General features: G+C 45.8%; 1 protein-coding gene across 1 annotated transcript in view; it reads right to left on the bottom strand.

The window, feature by feature from the left end:
- Positions 1–27,500, bottom strand: part of fstl4 (follistatin-like 4) — a 267,318-nt gene that overhangs the window by 147,487 nt on the left and 92,331 nt on the right. Inside the window, exon 3 of the mRNA XM_061249274.1 lies at positions 10,820–10,952. Within this exon, the coding sequence (XP_061105258.1) occupies positions 10,820–10,945 (126 nt within the window). The 5' untranslated portion in view covers positions 10,946–10,952. The remainder of the gene's footprint in view (positions 1–10,819; positions 10,953–27,500) is intronic.

The raw sequence follows: 27,500 nt of genomic DNA, 5'->3' as shown, positions 1-27,500 counted from the left end.
GGCTCCTTTATAGAATTAATCTGAACAGTGTCAATAAAATTAATCAATAAAAATAATTCCCTTGAATTTCACATTTCACAGGATGAGAATGGCTTTGAATATTAACACGTGATGAGTCCCCTAGAACTACACACAGGCCATTTTTTATGATAAATAAAAGCAATGTTTAGAAAACACTGAAATGTGAAATTGAAAATCTCTTTTTCTGTCTGAGAGTACAAATTAACACTCTTGACAGGAGCAACTGCGAGCATGCGTTCAGTCATATTTAATTGCATGGTTTATTTTTGAAGTGTTTAAACTGAATTCATTATAATTACTGTTCTGTGTGCAGCAGAATCAAAAGGGCCCAGATATTTCAAAAAACAGTTGTCTACAACAGGGCAGAACAGGACAGAAGCAGTGAGAACGTGTTCCCTGCTAAAACTAAAATGGCCTCCCACCTCCATCAGACTCCTGTCCAGTGCCATGACACACTGCAAACAGGCAGGAGCCGCTTCACACACAAACACACATCCTGCACACAGCCTGACAGAGAGCTCATTATCACACACAGATGCTAATGCTAATAACACAGATTTATCTCACCCTTGCTTTAGAGTCGCGACCCCATGTGGGGTCATCTGATTTGAGGATGGGGGTCTTCTGACATTTTGGGGAACAAAAATATATGGTCAGTTAAAATATCTGGATGTTGAAATATTTGAAAGGGTTTAAAAACCTTCTGAAAAAAGACTTCACTCCCCGAGTTAACCAGTAAATCAGCGTACTGTGCTGCTACTGTCTTCCTCTTTGACAGGAAGTTGAGTTTAGTCGATATTTCTTGTGTTTTAAAAATTGCTGTGGAAATGTTCATAGCCTTTAGTTCAGTGCGGGTCCCAGATGAACTTCAAAATATCACTTTGGGTCGACCGCTGACCTGGCCTACTTTGAAGAGGAAAGGTGGGAGGGCTTTCTGTCACTTCAGATCTGTGTGAGGTGGAAACAGTGACCGAGAGCGTGTTCATCATTTCTCTGGGCCAGCGGGCGGGATAACCTCGGCTGCTGATGATTCCAGAGAAGAGCCCCCAATTAATCTTTCATCTTTCACACACTTCAACCGCTGTCAATCTGGCTCCGTTCCGGAAACGCTCACTGAAAACGTGAAATTCCTCAGGATATTTATTTAAATGGCCCTATCACAGACATTCATAAATCAATAACTATCGGTCAGAACAGCTAGAGAGACCTGGATCTCCTTACAGAATCAGAACCAGAAGTGACAATAGACAGAGGCACAACAACATATATTATATAAACTGAATTCAGCATCCAGTTCTAGAGAATTCTTCCTCACCCCTACAGAGATGTAAAATATGTTGGATACAGCTACAGTAAAAAACACTCTGTTTTACATTTCCACACTTCCTTTAAAGTGGTAAAACAGGGCTCCCTGATCTTCATGAGAGGATGCCCTCAAGCTATTTGTTAAACCTAAACATCCCATCGTCTCCTGGCAAAACTAAAAGAGGATCGTGAGCAACACGTTGTGTGGTGAGCTTTGAGTGCAGTGCTGTCAGGGAAACTGACGCTTTGAGCGCAGCGTTGTCGGGGAAACTGATGCTTTGAGCGCAGTGTTGTCGGGGAAACTGATGTTGAAACTAAAGTTAATTCGTTCACATTTCTTATTGAACAGTAAGGGCAGTGGGGTTTACATGAAAAACTACTTTCCTTAGCCTTCAGTTGTCTATCCAGTCAAATTAATTCTGTAGGGGAAATGGATCAAACATTCAGCAGTAAACAAGTATAATTTTCCACATTACACTTGTGCTGACACAAACAGACACGAGCAGGTATTTTTAAAAGCTAATGACTTAATGAGCAATCAAGACACAGATCCGCATGATCACAAGTCAGAGGGGAAAGAAGTGACACACAGAATGAGGGCAACACTGATTACCGGCTGTTATTATATTCACAAACCTGCGGTTATTATATTCAGAAACCTGCTGTTATTATATGCACAAACCTGCGGTTATTATATTCACAAACCTGCGGTTATTATATTCAGAAACCTGCTGTTATTATATGCACAAACCTGCGGTTATTATATTCACAAACCTGCAGGTATTATATTCACAAACCTGCGGTTATTATATTCACAAACCTGCGGTTATTATATTCACAAACCTGCGGTTATTATATTCACAAACCTGCTGTTATTATATTCACAAACCTGCGGTTATTATATTCACAAACCTGCGGTTATTATATTCACAAACCTGCTGTTATTATATTCACAAACCTGCGGTTATTATATTCACAAACCTGCTGTTATTATATTCACAAACCTGCTGTTATTATATTCACAAACCTGCGGTTATTATATTCACAAACCTGTGGTTATTATATTCACAAACCTGCTGTTATTATATTCACAAACCTGCGGTTATTATATTCACAAACCTGCGGTTATTATATTCACAAACCTGCGGTTATTATATTCACAAACCTGCGGTTATTATATTCACAAACCTTCTGTGGTTATTATATTCACAAACCTGCGGTTATTATATTCACAAACCTGCGGTTATTATATTCACAAACCTGCTGTTATTATATTCACAAACCTGTGGTTATTATATTCACAAACCTTCTGCGGTTATTATATTCACAAACCAGCGGTTATTATATTCACAAACCTGTGGTTATTATATTCACAAACCTTCTGCGGTTATTATATTCACAAACCTGCGGTTATTATATTCACAAACCTTCTGTGGTTATTATATTCACAAACCTGCGGTTATTATATTCACAAACCTGCGGTTATTATATTCACAAACCTGCGGTTATTACATTCACAAACCTTCTGCGGTTATTATATTCACAAACCTGCGGTTATTATATTCACAAACCTTCTGTGGTTATTATATTCACAAACCTTCTGCGGTTATTATATTCACAAACCTGCGGTTATTATATTCACAAACCTGCGGTTATTATATTCACAAACCTGCGGTTATTACATTCACAAACCTTCTGCGGTTATTATATTCACAAACCTGCGGTTATTATATTCACAAACCTTCTGTGGTTACTATATTCACAAACCTTCTGCGGTCATCATTCACAAACCTTCTGCGGTCATTATATTTACAAACCTTCTGCGGTCATTATATTCACAAACTTGCAGCAGGAGGAGAGAGACAGCGTGTGAGTGAGCTCCAGGCTGTAATTGGGGGGATATCAGGAGAGAGACAGCGTGTGAGTGAGCTCCAGGCTGTAATCAGGGGGATATCAGGAGAGAGACAGCGCGTGAGTGAGCTCTAGGCTGTAATCAGGGGGATATCAGGAGAGAGACAGCGCGTGAGTGAGCTCCAGGCTGTAATCAGGGGGATATCAGCAGAGAGACAGCGTGTGAGTGAGCTCCAGGCTGTAATCAGGGGGATATCAGGAGAGAGACAGCGCGTGAGTGAGCTCCAGGCTGTAATCAGGGGGATATCAGGAGAGAGACAGCGTGTGAGTGAGCTCCAGGCTGTAATCAGGGGGATATCAGGAGAGAGACAGCGCGTGAGTGAGCTCCAGGCTGTAATCAGGGGGATATCAGGAGAGAGACAGCGCGTGAGTGAGCTCCAGGCTGTAATCAGGGGGATATCAGGAGAGAGACAGCGCGTGAGTGAGCTCCAGGCTGTAATCAGGGGGATATCAGCAGAGAGACAGCGTGTGAGTGAGCTCCAGGCTGTAATCAGGGGGATATCAGGAGAGAGACAGCGTGTGAGTGAGCTCCAGGCTGTAATCAGGGGGATATCAGGAGAGAGACAGCGTGTGAGTGAGCTCCAGGCTGTAATCAGGGGGATATCAGCAGAGAGACAGCGTGTGAGTGAGCTCCAGGCTGTAATCAGGGGGATATCAGGAGAGAGACAGCGTGTGAGTGAGCTCCAGGCTGTAATCAGGGGGATATCAGGAGAGAGACAGCGCGTGAGTGAGCTCCAGGCTGTAATCAGGGGGATATCAGGAGAGAGACAGCGTGTGAGTGAGCTCCAGGCTGTAATCAGGGGGATATCAGGAGAGAGACAGCGCGTGAGCTCCAGGCTGTAATCAGGGGGATATCAGGAGAGAGACAGCGTGTGAGTGAGCTCCAGGCTGTAATCAGGGAGATATCAGGAGAGAGACAGCGTGTGAGTGAGCTCCAGGCTGTAATCAGGGAGATATCAGGAGAGAGACAGCGTGTGAGTGAGCTCCAGGCTGTAATCAGGGGGATATCAGGAGAGAGACAGCGTGTGAGTGAGCTCCAGGCTGTAATCAGGGGGATATCAGGAGAGAGACAGCGTGTGAGTGAGCTCCAGGCTGTAATCAGGGAGATATCAGGAGAGAGACAGCGTGTGAGTGAGCTCCAGGCTGTAATCAGGGAGATATCAGGAGAGAGACAGCGTGTGAGTGAGCTCCAGGCTGTAATCAGGGGGATATCAGCAGAGAGACAGCGTGTGAGTGAGCTCCAGGCTGTAATCAGGGGGATATCAGGAGAGACAGCGTGTGAGTGAGCTCCAGGCTGTAATCAGGGAGATATCAGCAGAGAGACAGCGTGTGAGTGAGCTCCAGGCTGTAATCAGGGGGATATCAGGAGAGAGACAGCGTGTGAGTGAGCTCCAGGCTGTAATCAGGGGGATATCAGGAGAGAGACAGCGCGTGAGTGAGCTCCAGGCTGTAATCAGGGGGATATCAGGAGAGAGAGACAGCGTGTGAGTGAGCTCCAGGCTGTAATCCGGGGGATATCAGCAGAGAGACAGCGTGTGAGTGAGCTCCAGGCTGTAATCATGGGGATATCAGCAGAGAGACAGCGCGTGAGTGAGCTCCAGGCTGTAATCAGGGGGATATCAGGAGAGAGACAGCGTGTGAGTGAGCTCTAGGCTGTAATCAGGGGGATATCAGGAGAGAGACAGCCCAGCCAGCACACAGACACAGGCTCCAAGTCAAGCCAAGTCAGTTCACTTCTTACAGAAACATGTCACAAAGATGCTCTACAGAGCAACAGAAGGAGGGAGGGTGAAGACGGGCCAAAACCAGGCCTGAAACCCCCAAACAGCAAGCACACGAGGTTAAAGAGAAAAGTGGAGGGAGAGAAACCCTCAAACAGTTGTGAGAAAAACTCTCCAGTGGAGACAAATCTCAGGAGAAACCCGGCTATAGAGGGGGAGCCCTTCCTCCGCTGGCCGGTAAGGTGTAGAGTGAGGGTAGACGGATAGAACAGAGGTGAAGGTAGATGGATAGAACAGAGGTGAAGGTAGATGGATAGAACAGAGGTGAAGGTAGATGGATAGAACAGAGGTGAAGGTAGACGGATAGAACAGAGGTGAAGGTAGATGGATAGAACAGAGGTGAAGGTAGACGGACAGAACAGAGGTGAAGGTAGATGGACAGAACAGAGGTGAAGGTAGACGGACAGAACAGAGGTGTAAAAAGGCATTAATCACAGTTAATCAGATGGGTTCAGCAGGTCAGAGTGGAGATAATAAACTAGCTGGAAAAGTACAGGGGCGGCCTGTAGCGTAGTGGTTAAGGTAAAGGACTGGGAAACACAAGGTCGGCGGTTCGAATCCCAGTGTAGCCACAATAAGATCCGCACAGCCGTTGGGCCCTTGAGCAAGGCCCCTTAACCCTGCATTGCTCCAGGGGAGGATTGTCTCCTGCTTAGTCTAATCAACTGTACGTCGCCCTGGATAAGAGCGTCTGCCAAATGCCAATAATGTAATAAAAAGTAGAACGTCCAAACGAGGGGAAGTATGGTGAGTATATATAGGATCCATGTTTTGCTGTCACAGCCATTAGCCTATCATAAGAGTGCACAACACACTGCAAGGTTGTTGTTTACTTCATTTATACTCACTCTCCAGTAGGGGCATTTCCAAAGAGTAATCAAACCAAACACATCAGTGAAGTGTTATAAATGTTCCTTCACTGCACAAGTCCCTCCACATACTGAAAACCAGTCAGAGACAGCTGTTACATCTTAGACATCGGTCAGCATTGCCATCTTGGGTTACAAATAAAAAACAAAGATAACCACTTGTTCTGTTGGGCAAAAAAAAATGAGATGTTGTGTCCATCTGTTTCATCATAGTGAGAAACATTTGCAGATCTTTATAAAATAATTGTACATGATACAGCACGTATGCGCTAGTAGAATATAAATCTAGAAATTATGACATGAGAAAGTACTGAAATAGTGTGCTATTGGTATACAGTGCTCTACACTGATAGTCAGACCTGGTGTTGTGGTAACACAAAGAGAGTCAAGCATGCTTGAAAGAAATCAAAAGATTTTGTGTATTTTAAAATTCAAAAACTGCCAGAGCCCCAACTCCAGATCACAGCCGTTCAGAAATCGCTTCAGAGCGGATGAGAGTGGGTGATTGACAGAAGGGGCATCCAATGGAAACCAATTTCAGAAGTTATTAACCTGCGGTACGGAGGACACTGTGGCAGGTGGAGAGATGGAGCGAGACAAACACAGAGAGACAGCCTGACCTTGTGCCTGGAGTTTAATACAGAGAGAGAGACTCTGTGGGCTCAGAGAGACAGCGTGCAGCTCTGCGCTGGGGCTCAGAGAGACAGCGTGCAGCTCTGTGGGCTCAGAGAGACAGCGTGCAGCTCTGCGCTGGGGCTCAGAGAGACAGCGTGCAGCTCTGCCCTGGGGCTCAGAGAGACAGCGTGCTGCTCTGTACTGGGGCTCAGAGAGACAGCATGCGGCTCTGTGCTGGGGCTCAGAGAGACAGCATGCAGCTCTGTGCTGGGGCTCAGAGAGACAGCGTGCAGCTCTGTGCTGGGGCTCAGAGAGACAGCGTGCAGCTCTGTGCTGGGGCTCAGAGAGACAGCGTGCAGCTCTGCGCTGGGGCTCAGAGAGACAGCGTGCAGCACTGTGCTGGGGCTCAGAGAGACAGCGTGCAGCTCTGTGCTATGGAGTCAGAGAGACAGTGTGCAGCTCTGTGCTGGGGCTCAGAGAGACAGCGTGCAGCTCTGTGCTGGGGCTCAGAGAGACAGCGTGCAGCTCTGCACTGGGGCTCAGAGAGACAGCGTGCAGCTCTGCCCTGGGGCTCAGAGAGACAGCGTGCAGCTCTGCCCTGGGGCTCAGAGAGACAGCATGCGGCTCTGCGCTGGGGCTCAGAGAGACAGCGTGCAGCTCTGTGCTGTGATAACCGGGGGACAGATTACGGGTTCGTCAGAGAAAAGAACTCATGTCTCTCACTGTCAAGGATTGGCGGCTTAAAGTTCTTCTCAGCGAATAGGTTTTCATCCCAAATCATTTTTTTAAATTACTATTTCAAGTGATAGCAAGAGCATAGCTTTCGTTCGGATATTAGAGGATTTGAAATTCATAGATTCAGAGAATTTCAACCTTGCAAGGGAGGTCTGGAGTACATGTTTTAAAAGAACCACAGAAAAATGATAACTGCTGGCAAAGTGTAAGGGAAAAGTGAATATCATCTTCCTGTTGATTTAGTATATTAAATATTTTTTCTCATCATCATGCGATATTATTTGGGAAGGTATTATTAAAATAAATAAATGATGCCCGTGGGTGATAGTGAAGTAAATATTCTGTGTACAGTGCCATGCACACAGAAAGCTAAACTTATTGTAAGGTCATGAAGTTATTAAGAATTACTGCAATCATCATAACAAACAACATCCCAGACTTTGAGTACACTCAATTAAAAATTAAAAACATATCTTAAAATATATCTACATCTGATAAGGATGACAATTATACCAGTCTATAAATTATACTGAGGAGACAATAATCATGTAATGTGTATTTTATATCTGCCCAGAAAGCCTCTCTCCATTAATTTCCTAATTTTCTCCATTTTGGAGCCAACATGAGCTACAGCAGGAGTGAGGTGTGTGCAGGTCTATTCCACATGGAGAGTCCGGCACAATCCTGTACAATCCAGCACAATCCTGTACAATCCAGCACAATCCTGGATATAATGTCTGTAATTAACCCATTAAGAGTCTGGCACAATCCTGGACATAATGTCTGTAATTAACCCATTAAGAGTCTGGTACAATCCTGGACATAATGTCTGTAATTAACCCTTTAAGAGTCTGGCACAATCCTGGACATAATGTCTGTTAATAACCCTTTAAGAGACCCTCACAATCCTGAACATAATGTCTGTAATTAACCCTTTAAGGAGTGAGGTCCCAGATACGTATTCAGAATGTGGAATGCAGTGGAGTTCTAGAATGCTGCCTCGGAATGATGGAGGAAAAAAAAAACATTCCAAAAAAATCTGCGCTGTGCTTCAGTGCTTCAGTCAGACGGATTTATGTGGAACAGGCGATGTTAAGCCTCAGTGCCACAATCAGGCAGGTGCCCGTGGGAAGGAGATGAAGTAACCGCGGCACCGTTTACTGACCCAGGCACGCGGCAGCGTGCTATCAGAGGGATTACTGCATTATGTTATGGAATCTCATTATGCTGGGGAATCTCATTTGGGAACAGGTTTGGGCTCAGAGCAGTGCGGTCGGTCACACAGCGGCGTGCGCGGCAGAAGGCATTACTCCGAGAGACCGATGCGCAGGTTACCTGAACAGCAGGTAATTCTGTCCGTGTCAGGGCTGCAGATTGCGATGGATGGGGCAGGGACAAAATGGCTCCCTGAGGACAAACACAGCTGTGTGACTGCTCAGCCAATCACACACAGCCGTGTGACTGCTCAGCCAATCACACACAGCCGTGTGACTGCTCAGCCAATCACACACAGCCGTGTGACCGCTCAGCCAATCACACACATCCGTGTGACTGCTCAGCCAATCACACACAGCTGAGTGACTGCTCAGCCAATCACACACAGCCGTGTGACTGCTCAGCCAATCACACACAGCCGTGTGTCTGCTCAGCCAATCACACACAGCCGTGTTACTGCTCAACCAATCACACAGCCATGTGACTGCTCAGCCAATCACACAGAGGTATCCCCGCCACACTGATCCACGTCAAGGTTGTCCTCAAACTTCCATGCCGACACACACACAGCTTTTTCACTGTCTGCTCTCCTGAAGGGAGGCTCGTTCTGATGCCTCTCTGGGGTTTGGCAGGACGCGACAGCCCCGCAGGGCACAGGCCTCCCCGGCGTCCCACGGGCGGAGCCTGCTGAAATCACTGCCAGAAAACTCTCATCGTCTCCGTGTTCCTGTAACCGCTCCGCAGGGAGACCCGTTCAGAGGCGTCAACGCGCTTTCACCTCAGATCCTCCGGTCTCTGACCAAGGCTTCACTACGCTCCTGCGTTATTTATGCTATTCACTGCCATCTCTCTCTTCTCTCGCTCTCCCTCTCTCCCTATCTCTTCCCCCCTCTCTCTCTCCATCTCTTTCCCCCTCTCTCTCTCCATCTCTTTCCCACTCTCCCACTCTCTCTTCTCTCTTTCCCACTCTCCCACTCTCTTCTCTCTATCTATCTCTTTCCCCCTCTCTCTCTCCATCTCTTTCCCACTCTCCCACTCTATCTTCTCTCTTTCCCACTCTCCCTTTCTCTCTCTCCATCTCTTCCCCTCTATCTCTCTCTTATCTCTCCCTCTCTCTCTCTCTCTCTCTCCTCCTCCTCCTCCTCAGGTTTAAAGAGAGGAGTCCGCGTGGCTGACTGGGTCGGGCCACTAACGCGCAGTGAGTGATTGTGAATGTGGGGGTGAGGCGTGTGGAACAGGACCGGAATACAGATGCACCTCCTACACCCCCCACCCCCAAAAAAAAACCCTGGAATAAAAGCGTGCTGGATTTCCACAGGAGCGCGTGGAGACGCGTGGGAAGTCCCGCCAGAGTGTCAGACACACATCAGCGGGGCCGAGAGCAGCACTAACACCGTACCGTTTCTCAAACGCGTACGCTCTCTGTTAAACGCTTTTTAAATGCTCCTTCCTCATCAGAGAGTCACAGGAACACAAAGTCAAGATGTAGTCAGCAAACACACATCAACAGGCACAGAGCAGTGTGCTTAACAGACAAAGAGCAGCACACTCATTCCTAATAAAAAAATATGTCAATGTTGTTAAGATAATAAATATGATTTAATAATATCAGTCTGGGCACCTCTCCTCCCTGCCATCTTCAACAGGTCTTAAGAAACACACACATACATGAGACATCCATATTTTTAACCTGTATCATGTGCAATCTGCATTTGCACATAGTACCAATTATCTCAATGTTCAAAGAATTAAAAATTAAAACCAATTTAAAATATGATTAAACAGAGGAAGGAAAAGAGGGAAAGAGTGTGAAACAGAGAGAGAGAGAGAAAGAGAGAAAGAGAGAGACAGAGAGAGAAGGCTGTCGAGCTGTGTTTTTTAAACTACGGACGTAAAATGGGCAGAGGGACTGTATGAGGTGGGTGTCAGAATGAGCCTGTAGTCCACTCCACCAGCTGTGCTAGTGTGTGTGTATTTGATGGGTCCCTGAAAGGCACTACATTTATAATTCAGGTCCCAACCAGGGCTGTAGAGAGAGGGAGTGTGTAACAGAGAGAGAGGGAGAGAGAGAGAGAGGGAGTGTGGAACAGAGAGAGAGAGAGAGGGAGTGTGTAACAGAGAGAGAGAGAGAAGGCTAGAGAGAGAGGGAGTGTATAACAGAGACAGAGAGAGAGGCCTAGAGAGAGAGGGAGATAGTGTATAACAGAGACAGAGAAAGAGAAGGCTAGAGAGAGAGAGAGGGAGTGTGTAACAGAGAGAGAGAGAGAGGCCTAGAGAGAGAGAGTGTATAACAGAGATAGAGAGAGAAGGCTAGAGAGAGAGGGAAAGAGGGAGGGATGAGAGTGATGAACAGGAAGCTGTATTTACCCTGAAGTGGAGTCTCTCTGTGGCGTTCTCCACAGTGCTGGTTTTAGAGCCGGTCCTCCATCCTTCAGCTGGTCCCAGAGAGGCCCCCAGCAGGAAGGGAACCACCCAAAGACTCACCCAGCCCATCACCGATCTGTGAGAAACACAACACAACCATTACCCACAATGCCCTCTACAACACAACAACCATTACCCACAATGCCCTCTACAACACAACAACCATTACCCACAATGCCCTCTACAACACAACAACCATTACCTACAATGCCCTCTACAACATAAAAACACAACCATTACCCACAATGCCCTCTACAACACCATAACCATCACCCACAATACCCTCTATAACACCACTCAACCACCCACTCAACCAGCCCATCACTGATCTGTGAGAAACACAACACAACCATTACTCACAATGCCTTCTACAACACAACAACCATTACCCACAATGCCCTCTACAAAACAACAACCCTTACCCACAATGCACTCTAAAACACAACAACCATTACCGACAATGCTCTCTACAACACAACAACCATTACCCACAATGCCCTCTACAACATAAAAACACGACCATTACCCACAATGCCCTCTACAACACAACAACCATTACCCACAATGCCCTCTACAACACAACAACCATTACCCACAATGTCCTCTACAACACAACAACCATTACCCACAATGCCTTCTACAACACAACAACCATTACCCATAATGCCCTCTACAACATAAAAACACGACCATTACCCACAATGCCCTCTACAACACAACAACCATTGGCAGCTAGAATACCCCGAGTACAACAATACAAAAATAATACAAAAAACAACATCTATACAACTATATAAGTGCCATTACAGTCTATGGCATACATAAGGCTAATCATGGTGGTGAGTTAGGGAGGGAAAGGTGTAGCCTGAAGAGATGAGTCTTCAGTCTGCGCTTGAAGGATCAATTTTTCCCAAATGTACCCTGAAAGTACAGTCATGTTCTCTTTGGGTACATATGAATACGTTTTCCAAGCATAACAAAGGTAGAAATTTCAGGCACTTCTCATGCCTTTATTTCTGAGGGCTTAACACAATAACTCTGAGCCTCCGCCCCCTGATGGTAATGCTTGCGCTGGTGGTGTTTGTCTAGTACCTGTCTTGTATACTTGTGCACTGATGCACTTGTTTTGTGTGTCTAATGCACACTACATGTATCTCCTACTTACTTAAATAAAGTGTAAGTGGTGGGGAGTTCCTAGATTAAGCCTGTCATTGCCAGCAGCTGCTATTGTGTACTGTTACTGTGCACATGACAAATAAACTTGAGACTCGAAACTACAACATCGCATCTGCCACCCACTGTCCCCTCCATGACACCACTCCTCAAAAAAACCACATCTCCCAGCAGCCACTGCCTGTCAGGGCCCATCAGTGAGACCCTAATGAGTCTGGGCACATTCATCCTCTCTCCCGCGTTACAGTCCCCTCCGCAAAGTTAATTCTTCATGCGATTGTCCTCCAAACATATGGCTTCATTAGTCCCAGTGCCAAGGATGAAACAGAAATAACAGGCTGCAGATGGGATTATTTTACTTATGGATGTCTCCCCGCTCCCACACACATATTCCACAGGAGAGGAGCTGTAAAACAGAGACGCGCTTTGGAGCCTGAAATATATCAGGGGGAGGATCTGCTTTCCTTCCATCAGTGTTTGTACTCTGGAGGTAATGTGACTCAGAAGCTAGTGTGCATTCCGATAAGTGCCCAATCCCTCCACTGCAGAGACACAAGACAAACTACAGCACAAACACACGGTTACTGCCATAGCTACCAGCACTGCAGAGACACAAGACAAACTACAGCACAAACACACGGTTACTGCCATAGCTACCAGCACTGCTGAGTTACAGTACTGCACGAAGCCAGAGTTACAGTACTGACACTGCACAAAGCCCCAGAGATACAGTACTGACATTACATTACATTATTGGCATTTGGCAAACGCTCTTATCCAGAGCGACGTACAGTTGATTAGCAGGAGACAATCCTCCCTTGGAGCAATGCAGGGTTAAGGGCCTTGCTCAAGGGCCCAACGGCTGTGCAGATCTTATTCTGGCTACACCGGGATTAGAACCACCGACCTTGCGTGTCCAAGTCATTTACCTTAACCACTACGCTACAGGCCGCCCCTGACACTGCACAAAGCCAGAGTTACAGTACTGACACTGCACAAAGCCCCAGAGTTACAGTACTGACACTGCACAAAGCCAGAGTTACAGTACTGACACTGCACAAAGCCCCAGAGTTACAGTACTGACACTGCACAAAGCCAGAGTTACAGTTCTGACACTGCACAAAGCCAGAGTTACAGTACTGACACTGCACAAAGCCCCAGAGTTACAGTACTGACACTGCACAAAGCCCCAGTGTTACAGTACTGACACTGAACAAAGCCAGAGTTACAGTACTGACACTGCACAAAGCCACAATATGATCAGAGAGATGAAAGCCTCTGCCTTTGAAAACAAACAACAGATGAGGTGGAGCAGTCAGGCAGTCAGGCAGCTTCAGAAAAGCATTACGCTGGAGCGGCACTTTCTGAGAGAGAGAGACAGAGAGCTTTCAAACCAATTTCGTAAGTTCAATAGAAACAAAAAAGCAGCAGAAAACAAACTCTGAGAGAGACGGCCATTGAAGCAGCAAAGTAATGATGTCAAGATTCAGATATTATGATTGTTATTATTATTATTAGTATTATTATTACTATTATTTATTATCCTTGCGGGTCCAATAAAGTAAGTATTGCCCGGGAATGTGATTTAAAACACTATGAAAGTCAGGGTTGAATTTCTCCAAACCTAAACATAGGCAAGGAGCTTCAGCTAGCCTCTAGCGCCAATCGTCCTGTTCACAGGCATTAGCCCGTTCTTTTCATTCACACCGTTATCATCCCTTTCACTTCCTGCCTGGGGACACCTCTTCCTTCCTCCTTTCATCAGAGCCTCCAGCTAAAAGCACAGAACACATGTAAATATTCACTGGTAAGCAGGCAGTCCATGACTGCAAACACAAATCACCCGAACATGTTCTTACAGTACGTGTTCTTTCCGTGACTGTCCATGATTTTGCACTGAGAGTTCAAATTCTACTAATTAAAACATATGTAAAAATAAATAAAATAAACTCATAAAAAATCCAGAAGGAGCTGATTCATTGATCTGTGCACGTTGTTTGGATGAACGCTCTGCCTTTGAAGCAGAGCGGAGGGCTTTCTGCAGGAGACGGGGAGCCCAGGGCTGCATCCCACACCATCCTGACGGATGTCTTCATATCATAAACGCGTCTCCACGGGGCCCTGTGTCCGCGCTGCGCTCAGAACGCCCGCCTGGCTCCTGCGTTTCCTGCGGCCGCCGTGCGGCTCTGTAGACGCGTGGAGGCGGGGGAATCAAAGCGCACGTCAGCGGGGGAGGACCGCGCGTATGTTATCTGCTATCCCTCTGACACCAGCGGAACAGGATGAATTCTCCCAGGAGTTTCATATGACAAAGCTACGTGATGAATCGCCGCCATTTTGAAGTGTATCTGACGTGAATTTATGAGGCTAGGGGAACCAGAGAGATAAGGTTGTGAACTGTTATTTATACTAATGTGAAGATTTTTAACTGCAAGCAACAGAGACAACGCTGACAGCAAACTAGCGGAAGTAAGAGGATCCGTGTCTTTTTAAAATCCTCTCACCCGATCTTTGCTCAGATTCTCACTGCAGTGCAGCCGGCTGTGCCCTGGCTGTCTGAAGCACACTGAAATCCAGCACCTCGTTTTTCTAAACAACATCTATCACAGGGAGGGAGATAGTGATACACAGTAATGTTTCTCTTTAAAGATGTTCCACGGGCAGAAGGTTCAGCTACACTCGCAGAAAAAATAGCTGCAAAAGGAACCCTGTGATTCCTTTAGAAGAACCCATCTCATTCCTAGTTATTTGTCTGGGAGATTTCATACTTCACACCTATGAGAGAGGATTCCATAAAGAACTAAAAAGGGTTCCTCTACGGAGACAAGCCAAAGAACACTTTTCTTAAAAAATAAAGTTTATAGACTGAGGAGTGATCAAATCTGAACATATGGTGCCTGGATCCAACCCTCCAAGGGCAGTCAGATTCCTCCACATGTTGTCACGTCTGCAGAACCTGCTCTGTTAGAACACAAAGCATTGCCCTCTGTGCCTATGCAATAACTCTCTATGCGCCAAACGAAGGCCTCGGCCCAAAGGCTGATGAGGGCACAGGTCCCTGACCGTTACCAGCCTGTCTGAGAACCTGGATATGAGTGATCACGCCATGGCCACACCTCCCCATCTCCTCTCACACCTCCTCAGTGTCTCTCACACCTCCTCAGCTCCTCTCATACCTCCTCACACCTCCTCAGTGTCTCTCACACCTCCCCATCTCCTCACACCTCCTCACACCTCCTCAGTGTCTCTCACACCTCCTCAGCTCCTCTCATACCTCCTCACACCTCCTCAGTGTCTCTCACACCTCCCCATCTCCTCTCACACCTCCTCACACCTCCTCAGTGTCTCACACACCTCCTCAGCTCCTCTCACACCTCCTCAGTGTCTCTCACACCTCCTCAGTGTCTCTCACACCTCCTCAGCTCCTCTCACACCTCCTCAGTGTCTCTCACACCTCCTCAGCTCCTCTCACACCTCCTCAGTGTCTCTCACACCTCCCCAGCTCCTCTCACACCTCCTCACACCTCCTCAGCTCCTCCCACACCTCCTCAGCTCCTCTCCATCGAGGCGGCGGGGAGTCACGGAGATCGAGAGGAAGTAACAAAGTCGGGCTCCGTAGCTTCCGGCGTCTTCCATGACCTGCGCTGCGTTGAGCTCGCTGTCCTTCTGACAAGAGCCTGCAGCCGAGGGACCGGCGTGGAGTCTGCGCCCGGCAGAGAGCCACTGTCAGGCAGCAGGAGAGAGAACTACAGCCCTGTCACCAACAGACAGGAGGCCTCAGGGCTTACAGGCTTATGAAAGGCTGCCACTGGCAGACATGCTACATGCCACACTCTGAGAACGCAATGGTTCCAAAAGGAACCCTGCGATTCCATAGAAGAACCTGGGGTCTAGTTCAAAGGTTCTTTGTCGGGCAAAATGGGAGCTTTCACACTTTACCTATGACAGAGGGTTCCATAAAGAACTTAAAATGGTTCCTCTATGGAGACAAGCCAAAGGAACCTTTTTTTCGGACAGTGCGCTGTTTGGCGTAGGACACGCTGGTCAAGGAAATAAATGAATACACCAGCATGCATCAACGTTAGCTGCTCACAACGTTCCTGATTATATTTAGGACTGTTCCGTATTGGCCGTCCTTTCCTTCCAAAGCTGCTTCTCATGTCATTCAGACAGAAGACCTGTTTTAACCCTTTAAGGTCTGAGATCAGAAATAGAATATTCTTAACGAAACATCACATGCTGATGTCACACAATTGCAGAAAGCACTGGAGTCCTAAAACACCGAGTTGTTCACTTGAAAACATTCCAGAAAGCCTTCTAAGCGTTAGCAAGCGGCTCTTTTCCTGGGATCCAGCTCGATGGCGCCTTCAGCCGAACACAGCGCCAGCCGGGTGACCCACACCAGCCCGTTGGGCTGAAATACTGCGTCCCACGAAAGGTCACTCTGAACATTGTACAAAAGCAATTAGCATCTGAATTAAATTACCACACAGATGATCTCCTGCTTTATGAAAGTGGATTCACCCTGACCAATGCGGAACGCACGGTGCTAAAAATAACTCAGGATTAGATTAACTCTGCAATCACCGCAGAAAAGCATAATATAGTTTATTAATTAATTTAAAAAAGACTGTCAAAATGTATAAACTAGTTACACAAACACCTCCCCCGCCCCCCACCCCCCCCCCCCCCTTCCAAAGCATTTTGAAGCTAATTATATTTGCCTGCTATTTGAATATGAGTCAACCTCATTAATGCACTAGGTTTCCATTAGAGGCACATATTGGTACATGAATCAGCCAATATTAACTCTGTCTGTACGCATGAAATAGAAACTGAATAAAAATTTGGGGCAAGAGCCAAACTGACGGGCGATGTAGCTGGCAGTACAGAACACAGAAAGAGATTTTTACTCACTGTGTATGTGTGTGTGTGTGTGTGTGTGTGCGTGCGTGCGTGCGTGCGTGCATATGTGCATGTGTAGATTCATGTGTGTGTATACCTGTGTATGCAGTCATCTTAAACTGTAAAGTATATGGTATAGTTGTAAAAGAAACCATGTTATAAAGCACATAGTCTGGCTTTCTTTGCAATATTCACATGAATATATACTCATGTATTAAGTGAATACGCTTGATTGTCACATCAAGCATATTCAAGACATAGCAAACCTACAGCACATTAACTTTCAGTTGGAATTTCAGAAATTGTTTTTCTTGTGGCAAATTAAACTGCGTAAGATCAACCAATAAAAACGTAGACCACACTTTTGAACTTTATTTGCAGCAATTACTTTTATTGAATTAATCTAAAATGTGAACCTTGCAAACATGTTCCACTGCCGCAGATAACCACCATTGGGTGATGCTTAAAATCCGAAAGAACGGAAAACTTCTCAATAAATATCAGAGAGATTGGCACATCTAGGCACATCTGCTAACAGTACTGCAACTAGCAAGGGCAAGGTGTACGACACAAGCAGAATACGACAGGCGACGGAAGCGCAGGTGGACGACTGTAAACGGCGCTGCCACAAAACAGTTGCAATGTGATCGTACCGCGCGGCGATCGTTGCTAGAATCTGCACCAGAAACCGCAATGAATGCACACGTGTTTTACCACGCATAGCAACATTTGCTTGTTTTTTTTTTTTTTTGAATAGCTTCGTCTCTGGTCGACACGGACACTTTAAAAGAACAGGCTAATGTCAACCACGATTTTGACACGTTATCCACTGTTTATTTTGGTAACCCCAGTTATAGCAGTAACATCCACGCCAAAGAAAATTATATTTATCTTTCCTTTTCATCCCGCAGACAAATGAATAAGCTTTATTCACATTATTGTGTGTCGAAATGATACGCACATGGGACTAAGCGGACCGATTTCAGCACCACCGTTCTCGACAGCTCCACGCCAACGCGACTCAATTAATTAAAGACGCGTCCCCGAAGACGGTTCTTTCTAACGTGATTTAATTTGCGTCCGCTAATAGCGACATACGTTTGTAGATTGCAATGCAAGTCTCCAGTTGGGGAAAAGAAAAATCACAACGATGACAACTTCTCAGCCGTGAGCAACCAAAAAAAAACCAAAAAAAACAATGCAAGGCACTGCCGAAGTTAATGGTGGGGTGATGCGCTCGTTACCTAAACGTGAAAAGCTTTCATTCAAAGTCTGGATCGACACTTTAATATTGCATTTACCGCAACTATAGGAACGCTTTTCCAACAACCACAGGGTATTCCTACGACGCATTTTCTATGATTAAGAAGGACCGTAAACAAAAACAAAAATGATAACAAACCATAACAAATGAAGATCTGAAAATCAAGAACTGCTCGAATCGAGCTAGTGCACATTAGGTCTGTTTGATTTTGGAGCGTCTCCAACGTCCTGTCAAACAGTCACACTCGGAAATAAAGCATTTCGTCGGGGCAATGAGGGAGAGGGCAATGCTGTGATCCTACTGCCACCGCGCGCTGACCAAACCCCATCGTGACTGGAGTTATTTCGTTTGCTTGCACGTACAGAGAACGCAACGCATACCCCCAAATTCAAGGACTATAACTGCATATGTCTGCGTCTGCGAACTTGTGTCCAAAGCATCTATATGCAAGCAAGCGCCAAAGGTTGAGAAAGCAGGGCGTTTGCCATGCGTAAATATGCACCATACAGCACACACGAAACCGGTCGTGCAGTCCACGTTAAAGCAAGTGGGCACGAGAACAAAATTGCTTTAGAATGTCAGTTTAACGATGAGAAAGCACGCAGCTAATTTCAAAGTAGGATATGCACAATGTTTCAGTCCCAAAAGACACGTTCAGCGCCAGAAGCACTGACGCGCTTTTAATTAAATATCTGTCATTACGGGTGGTCTCGCGATTGATAACCAGTGTTACTATTTGTAAGAACAACGTATGTTTCAAGCATATCAATGGTGTTCGGCAGACTGCCAGTAACACCATACCCATGCACACAACTTGAAAATTAAACAATGTTTCAGAGAGCTTTCAACGCATTTATCTTGCCACCCAAAGCAAAAATATGTGCCGTGGTGGTGGCGAGAGACAGCGATGTCGCCCCTTGAGCATCTTTTGAAACACAACTGCTCCCCTACCTGTCGTAGCTATTCCACTGGCGAAGAAAAAAAAATGTGAGCGCCGTTAACCAGATCAGACACAGACGCGTTCCGTCTCGATGGCAAAAGATTCTTAGTTCCACAGTCTGTCCGTCCGCAGATTAGTCTTAGTCTCGCGCGTAGCTAGGCTTTATTAAATTAGGTTTGGAGGAACGTGTCCCTGCTCCTCGCCGCGTCACTCCATTCCACAGCTCTGAGTGTTTCTTAGTGTTACAGCTTGTCCTATTTCAGCGGCTTCGGTCTACACTCCTTTTTGACGTCACCGCTGCATGCGCGGATCTGCATATTCCGCGGTGTAATTGACACCTGTGTGCATTTATTTATCCATTTATGTCTGCGCAGCCCCAGACTGTCCGATTACAGATAAACAGTTCCCCGGACACGACAAATGACCACGATGTTTATAATACACGATAACATCACATTCCCTGCCTCATTTACCAGACTGAAAACAATTTCTGGTTTTCTGTTTATTTACTTATTTGTTTTGTTTATTGTTGCGTTGTGCGTTGTGCATCATGCGGCTGAAAATAAATGCATATGCACTATTAAATCAAACAGAATCAAGGACTGCAGCTTTCAGAATAAACTCCGAAGGCACGGTGAGGGAGAAAGGCAGATTCGCGGGTGTCCGAGTCGCCAGCGCTGCTTCTGTTTGCATTCGCTGTGACGCTGCAGCCCGGGCCCGGAGTTACTCCGGTTCCCACAACGATGCTAACTGGAAATCAACCAGTCCGTTCGGAGCCTGGTTGCCGAAACACGTCTCAGTTAAATGCATCTTGCCCTGGCGATTCACGCAATCGGAACTACTTCTTCAAGGCCATGGCTATTGTACAGGCGACAAGTCGGGTCCTGTCAAATCAGTTTCATAAAGCCGGTCAATAAAAAAAGTATGTCTGTCTGTCTGTCTGTCTCTCTCTCTCTCTCTCTCTGTCTCTCTCTCTCTCTCTCTCTCAAATACACAAATCTTAACAGCTTTGGTGTGATTTCATGGCCTCATTCTTTAATCGCCCACTTGGGTAACAACATAAGACGGGCCCCTTTGAGAGATACACTCTACAGTCAATCTTAATCTTACAACATGTGAGAATGTTGGCTCCATTAAAATTACATTAAAACATGTTTTTAAATGCATGAGCACTTTAATATTTGTCTCCCCGTTGTCTGCAGAACCGCGAACCCGCCGTTCCCATGCGGTCCAGATAATCACGCGTGTTCAGAGAGGATCTGATCGGAGAAGAGCCCATCGCTACGGCCTTTCTCTTCGATTTGTAGCTTGGATTTATATTTCATAATTAATGCCAGCACATTGTCAAGGCCTCTACTACCCCCAAACAAAATAAGGACTATTTCCAAGATAACTCCCGCATGGAAAAATGATAAAATGCTCCACAAAATCAACTGTGAATAAATTGCCAAATGCACCGGTCCTGGATTCAGTTATGACCAGAATAGGTAATGACCACTTTTATCAGATTCATCAGAAATCCATGCACAGCGCACCGTCATTAACTTTGGATTTTCACATCGGGAATTAAACGACAGTATAATGAATTCCATCCATCTACACACCACTGTTAAAAGAAAAAGATAATGAATTCTCCCTTAGTATCTCTACTATCTCCTTATAACAATAGCAGCGCAAAATTAAGTTCTTCATAAGTCTGTAAAACAAGGTGTTTTTTATGTCTGCAACATTACAAAAACATTGTCAACAGCGCGCACGATTTTTATGTGCTAATTAGGATCGGGGAAGTGTCAGAAAAGGTTTTTGTTACGATGCTTGAATCAAACGCGATAGCTCCGAAAGCAGACTCCCCACTGTACGCGTGCGTGCCGCAGTATCTGACACCTTTTCCTCCTGTTTTTAAAAGCGTTTCCTCCTCCTGCCCAGCGCAGGTGTTGTTTGCTCTTTTCGGTTCGCAGTGATGGTAAAGCCCGCGCCTCCTGTCCTGGGCCTCCTCCTCACGTACACGCGCACACGCGCACAGCGAAGTGTAAAATTATATTTATGATCCTACTGCAGGTACATTGGTAACTCTGCCTCACCTGCTTCCTCAGAGATTAATATCATATTTTGGCAATCTTTATTTTCCTTCCTGCGGCCTGACAGGTGTCTCTGCCCAACAATTCCTTCACTCCACCGTATCAGTGGATTTGGCAGATAAACTAAAGTCCCATTATAACACAAAGAGCAATACAGTAGCAGCAACAATGGATAAGAGGTTGTCCATTTTAATAATAATATGTCTGTCATCGTACAAAGCAAGGGAAGATTATCTCCTGGCTTTGGCTCTCTCCTGGATTAAATCTGTACAAAGAAAAAACGTCAATGGCTATTGTCGCAAGACGGGGTAAGATCAAGTAGCATTCGAATAAATCTAGAATTAACCTTTTGTTTAGAATGTTTTTTATTTTTCCTCAAAATTCTGTCAGTGTTCTAGAACTTTCAGTTAGCAGCAGTGATTGTGACATCAGCATTAGAATGTTCAGATAAGACCATTCTAATCACATGTACCATATCTGGTTCAGGGCTTGCACAGTCCAACCTCAATCTGAACCCACTTCCTGTACTGTATATCTGCACACCCTCAATCTGAACCCTCTTCCTGTACTGTATATCTGCACACCCTCAATCTGAACCCACTTCCTGTACTGTATATCTGCACACCCTCAATCTGAACCCACTTCCTGTACTGTATATCTGTACACCCTCAATCTGAACCCACTGCCTGTACTGTATATCTGCACACCCTCAATCTGAACCCACTTCCTGTACTGTATATCTGAGAACATGGCCACCACTTTATCCAGGGCTATCGACAGAGCCATGTCAGATCTATGTCTGCATAAACCGACAGCGTTTTGCCTGCGCGTCAGAGCGGAGGCCCAGGGGGAGGAGGCTCTCCAGAGGCTGATCAATCGGCTCTAAAGCAGCGCAGATACTGATCGATGGAAGAGAACGGAGCTTTGAACATCCAAGCTTGATGTTGACATCCAGGGCCTGGGCACGTACCAGATGGAGATTATTAATCTATTAAACTGTGTTCCATACTCGTATTAATCAATCCTCATCAACTCTCCTCAACGATTCATCTGCTGCCATCGCGTTTAATACTGACAATGCCAGGAACATTGTTTGTACATTAACAGTAATGTCGTCTGATATGAAGCATACACAGTAAACATACTTAGATAAGCAGAACGTTATCTCGCTGAGAAAAAGTTCACTCTAAAGTTCTGTCTCATCCACTCTCTCTCCTCTGCTTTATCTACCCCTTTTTATATTCAATTGTTTGACAAAAGTCATTCTCGGGGTCACCTGGTAATTATCAGAGTAATTAAGATGCTTTTATGTTAGTAAACAACTTCCAGAACAATGGCAATAATGATAACAAGTGGCTACTAATTTGTTTGTATTTACCAAGATCATTTCTAGACAACACATTTATTGTCACAATGTGTATTTCCCTATCTAAGCGGTTCCCTGTTTTCTGTGTATTTTGTCCCTGTTCTCTTTCCGTAGCCCTGTCATCTTGACCTTTGACCTGAGTCCCGTTACCTGTTCCCTGCTCTCACTCCTGTTCCACATTTCAGTTATCACGTCTGCATATTCATACTTCCCTGTTTCCGTTTGTTCCCTGCCAGTGTCTCATACCATTCTTTCCACCTGTTCTGTCATCTTCCTGTCTGCTGGGTTCTGTTCTGTCATCTTCCTGCCTGTCTGCTGGGTTCTGTTCTGTCATCTTCCTGTCTGTCTGCTGGGTTCTGTTCTGTCATCTTCCTGTCTGCTGGGTTCTGTTCGGTCATCTTCCTGTCTGTCCGCTGGGTTCTGCTGGGTTCTGTTCTGTCATCTTCCTGTCTGTCCGCTGGGTTCTGTTATGTCATCTTCCTGTCTGCTGGGTTCTGTTCTGTCATCTTCCTGTCTGTCCGCTGGGTTCTGCTGGGTTCTGTTCTGTCATCTTCCTGTCTGCTGGGTTCTGTTCTGTCATCTTCCTGTCTGTCCGCTGGGTTCTGCTGGGTTCTGTTCTGTCATCTTCCTGTCTGTCCGCTGGGTTCTGCTGGGTTCTGTTCTGTCATCTTCCTGTCTGTCCGCTGGGTTCTGCTGGGTTCTGCTCTGTCATCTTCCTGTCTGCCCGCTGGGTTCTGCTGGGTTCTGTTCTGTCATCTTCCTGCCTGTCCGCTGGGTTCTGTTCTATCATCTTCCTGCCTGTCCGCTGGGTTCTGTTCTGTCATCTTCCTGCCTGTCCGCTGGGTTCTGCTGGGTTCTGTTCTGTGCACCTCCTCCTGCTGGTATCTGACCCACTGTTACCGGACCCTGATTGGACTTTCGTTTACTGAGTATTGGATTTCGTTTTGCACCTCTGCCGGTTCTGATTGCCTTTCTGTGTACAAACTTTTGCCTGTGACCTCGACTACTCCCTGGATTATCCTATTCTGTGTCCGGTAGCCCTGTGTACAAAGTTTTGCCTGTACATGTACCTGTATGGCATCAACAAATCAAACAGTACGCTTAGATCCATAAAGATAGTCTGATGGCTTTGTTACCGGGGCCCAGAGGGGAGACTGCCCCCTGCTGGCAGAGTAATGTGGTGATCCCAGATTGTGTGCCGTTCACATTCTAACCTTACTTATTACAGTACAGGACTCCTTGGTGTTCAGTACATTTCCAATCTGTCACTCTCAATCTCTCGATCTCTCTATTTGCTGTAATACACCCCATTTAAACTGGCTCGATAAACCCTCCCTTTCCACAACAGCAAATGTGTAGAGTGTTTCCGTTTCTCTCTTACGGCGCCGAGGAATCTAGTTTATTAAAAAGCCTTAAATATTAATGAGCAATTATCCTGTGAAATGGAATCACCTGACGTATCCGGTCGGGCGTTAAGATCGGGAAGGGCGAAACACTCCGGAATCTACGAAATTCCACCAGTAAAGTCTCCCGGCGGAGTCGTTCCACTGACTCACGGACGGAATAAACGTAATGATTCCCTGGATTGAATTGAGACTCGGATGAATCCCGGCTCTGCGTGGTTCAATCCGGAATGGAAGATCAGCAGCAATTCACCGCGTCAAGAAACCCTCCGTCATGTGAGGAGCACCAGTCCACACAGCTAGAGCAGCAGACCTGTGTGCATCAGCAGCCTCAGTGTGAGTTACACTGTACCACATTATAACTCTATCTCACACAGACAACACCACGTTATAACCATCTCACTGTGTATTATACTGTACCGCACACAGACACCACGTTATAACCATCTCAGTGTGAGTTATACTGTACCTCACAGACAACACCACGTTATAACTGTCTGAGTGTGAGTTATACTGTACCACACACAGACAACACCACGTTATAACCACCTCAGTGTGAGTTATACTGTACCGCACACAGACAACACCACGTTATAACTGTCTCAGTGTGAGTTATACTGTACCGCACACAGACAACACCACGTTATAACCGTCTCAGTGTGAGTTATACTGTACCGCACACAGACAACACCACGTTATAACTGTGTCAGTGTGAGTTATACTGTACCGCACACAGACAACACTACGTTATAACTGTGTCAGTGTGAGTTATACTGTACCACACACAGACAACACCACGTTATAACCGTCTCAGTGTGAGTTATACTGTACCGCACACAGACAACACCACGTTATAACTGTCTCAGTGTGTTATACTGTACCGCACACAGACACCACGTTATAACCATCTCAGTGTGAGTTATACTGTACCACACACAGACAACACCACGTTATAACCGTCTCAGTGTGAGTTATACTGTACCTCACAGACAACACCACGTTATAACTGTCTGAGTGTGAGTTATACTGTACCACACACAGACAACACCACGTTATAACCACCTCAGTGTGAGTTATACTGTACCGCACACAGACAACACCACGTTATAACTGTCTCAGTGTGAGTTATACTGTACCGCACACAGACAACACCACGTTATAACCGTCTCAGTGTGAGTTATACTGTACCGCACACCGACAACACCACGTTATAACCGTCTCAGTGTGAGTTATACTGTACCGCACACAGACAACACCACGTTATAACTGTCTCAGTGTGTTATACTGTACCGCACACAGACACCACGTTATAACCGTCTCAGTGTGAGTTATACTGTACCACACACAGACAACACCACGTTATAACCGTCATAGTGTGAGTTATACTGTACCGCACACAGACAACACCACGTTATAACCGTCATAGTGTGAGTTATACTGTACCGCACACAGACAACACCACGTTATAACTGTGTCAGTGTGAGTTATACTGTACCGCACACAGACAACACCACGTTATAACCGTCTCAGTGTGAATTATACTGTACCGCACACAGACAACACCACGTTATAACTGTCTCAGTGTGAGTTATACTGTACCGCACACAGACAACACCACGTTATAACTGTCTCAGTGTGAGTTATACTGTACCTCACACAGACAACACCACGTTATAACCGTCTCAGTGTGTTATACTGTACCACACACAGACAACACCACGTTATAACTGTCTCAGTGTGTTATACTGTACCGCACACAGACAACACCACGTTATAACCGTCTCAGTGTGTGTTATACTGTACCGCACAGACAACACCACGTTATAACCGTCTCAGTGTGTGTTATACTGTACCGCACAGACAACACCACGTTATAACCGTCTCAGTGTGTTATACTGTACCGCACACAGACAACACCACGTTATAACCGTCTCAGTGTGTTATACTGTACCGCACACAGACAACACCACGTTATAACCGTCTCAGTGTGTGTTATACTGTACCGCACAGACAACACCACGTTATAACCGTCTCAGTGTGTTATACTGTACCGCACACAGACAACACCACGTTATAACTGTCTCAGTGCGTTATACTGTACCGCACACAGACAACACCACATTCTCTGTCTCAGCACCGGATGGGGAGGTTCAGAAGTGATGATGAGAGGGGACTAGCAGGGCCTTCCATTGAGCGCTGGTTATGTGCGCCTCTCCTTAATGTCTTGAGGGCTCCAGGGTTGTACATAAAGCGAGACTAAGCACTGCTCTGTCACCTCAGCAGTGAGTCTGCTGTTGAATAAAATAAATGTGCTTCATTTTAATATTCAGAGGCAGCCTGTAGCTGAGTGGTTAAGGTGCATGCCTGGGACCCGGAAGGTTGGTGGTTCATGCCCCGGTGTAGTCACAATAAGATCACTGCAGTGGTTGGAGGGGGATTGTCTCCTGCTTAGTCTAATCCATTGTACAGTAAGTCCCTTTTGATAAAAGTGTCAGCTAATGAACAAATTATTATATGCAGTCGTATGTGATTGTGTTTTTACAGAGATACTGGAGTGCATTTACAGTGTGTTTTATATAAACGCGCTGTAATTACACAGAATTATAACTGGGAAACCTGCCGGCTGTATATTTAGGCACATTCTTGAACACAAAAGAGGCAGCGTTTGTAAATCGCTTCAAAGGGAAGTTTCAGCGATACAGATCTTTTCATCATTTCAGTCTGCCTCTTTGCAGTCGCAGAGAAGTTAATGAGAGGGTGGATAACGCCATCGTTCTCAGCTCAGTTTCGGATCTCAGCTGCGAGGAGAAGTGTCTGCTAAGAGCTCGGTTGCGAAAGTTTTAAAGACTGAAAAAAATAATGACTTCAGAGATTACTGTAATGCTGATTTTTCAAAGGATATAGGCATTCCATATTTCTGTTCATTAAATATAGTTCATTTTGGATGGATTACTTCAGATTCTCACTTTCTCAGCACATATTTCCAAAGTTGTTCAGCCGAGGTGGCAGATTGGGACCTGGTTGTCAGTGGAGATCAGTGTCCGTGTAAAACCCTGAATTTATCCTCTCTGCTAATGCCTCATCACTTTTTACTGCAGGATTAATCCCGACTTTAATATGCACGCTGGGTGTCTCTGATCATATTGCATCCTGGAGGGAAAACAGACTGGTCAACAAATTCCTAACTGCGTCTGGATTACCCAGACTCCTCTATGTCCATTCACAAGACAGAAAGAACAACAGACGTCCTCTCGCAGTCAGGCTGCATACAGTAAAGCAGGGGATAGGGGTGTGACTTCAGTGTACAGATTTTGATGAACCAACCCCCCCCCCCCACCCCCTGGATTTTCACATCTTGGCCAGATACACTCAGCGAGCACTTTGTTAGGTATTTTTCTGCTGTAGCCTATCCACTTAGAGGTTTAATATGTTGTGTGTTCAGAGATGCTTTTCTGCATACCGCTGTCGTAATGCTTGCTTGTTTGCGTTACTGTC

The sequence above is a fragment of the Conger conger genome, chromosome 7 (assembly GCF_963514075.1).
Source record: "Conger conger chromosome 7, fConCon1.1, whole genome shotgun sequence".
Taxonomy (NCBI): Eukaryota; Metazoa; Chordata; class Actinopteri; order Anguilliformes; family Congridae; genus Conger; species Conger conger.
The sequence above is the reverse complement of the archived record's forward strand: the minus strand, read 5'-3'. Positions and strand labels throughout refer to the sequence as shown.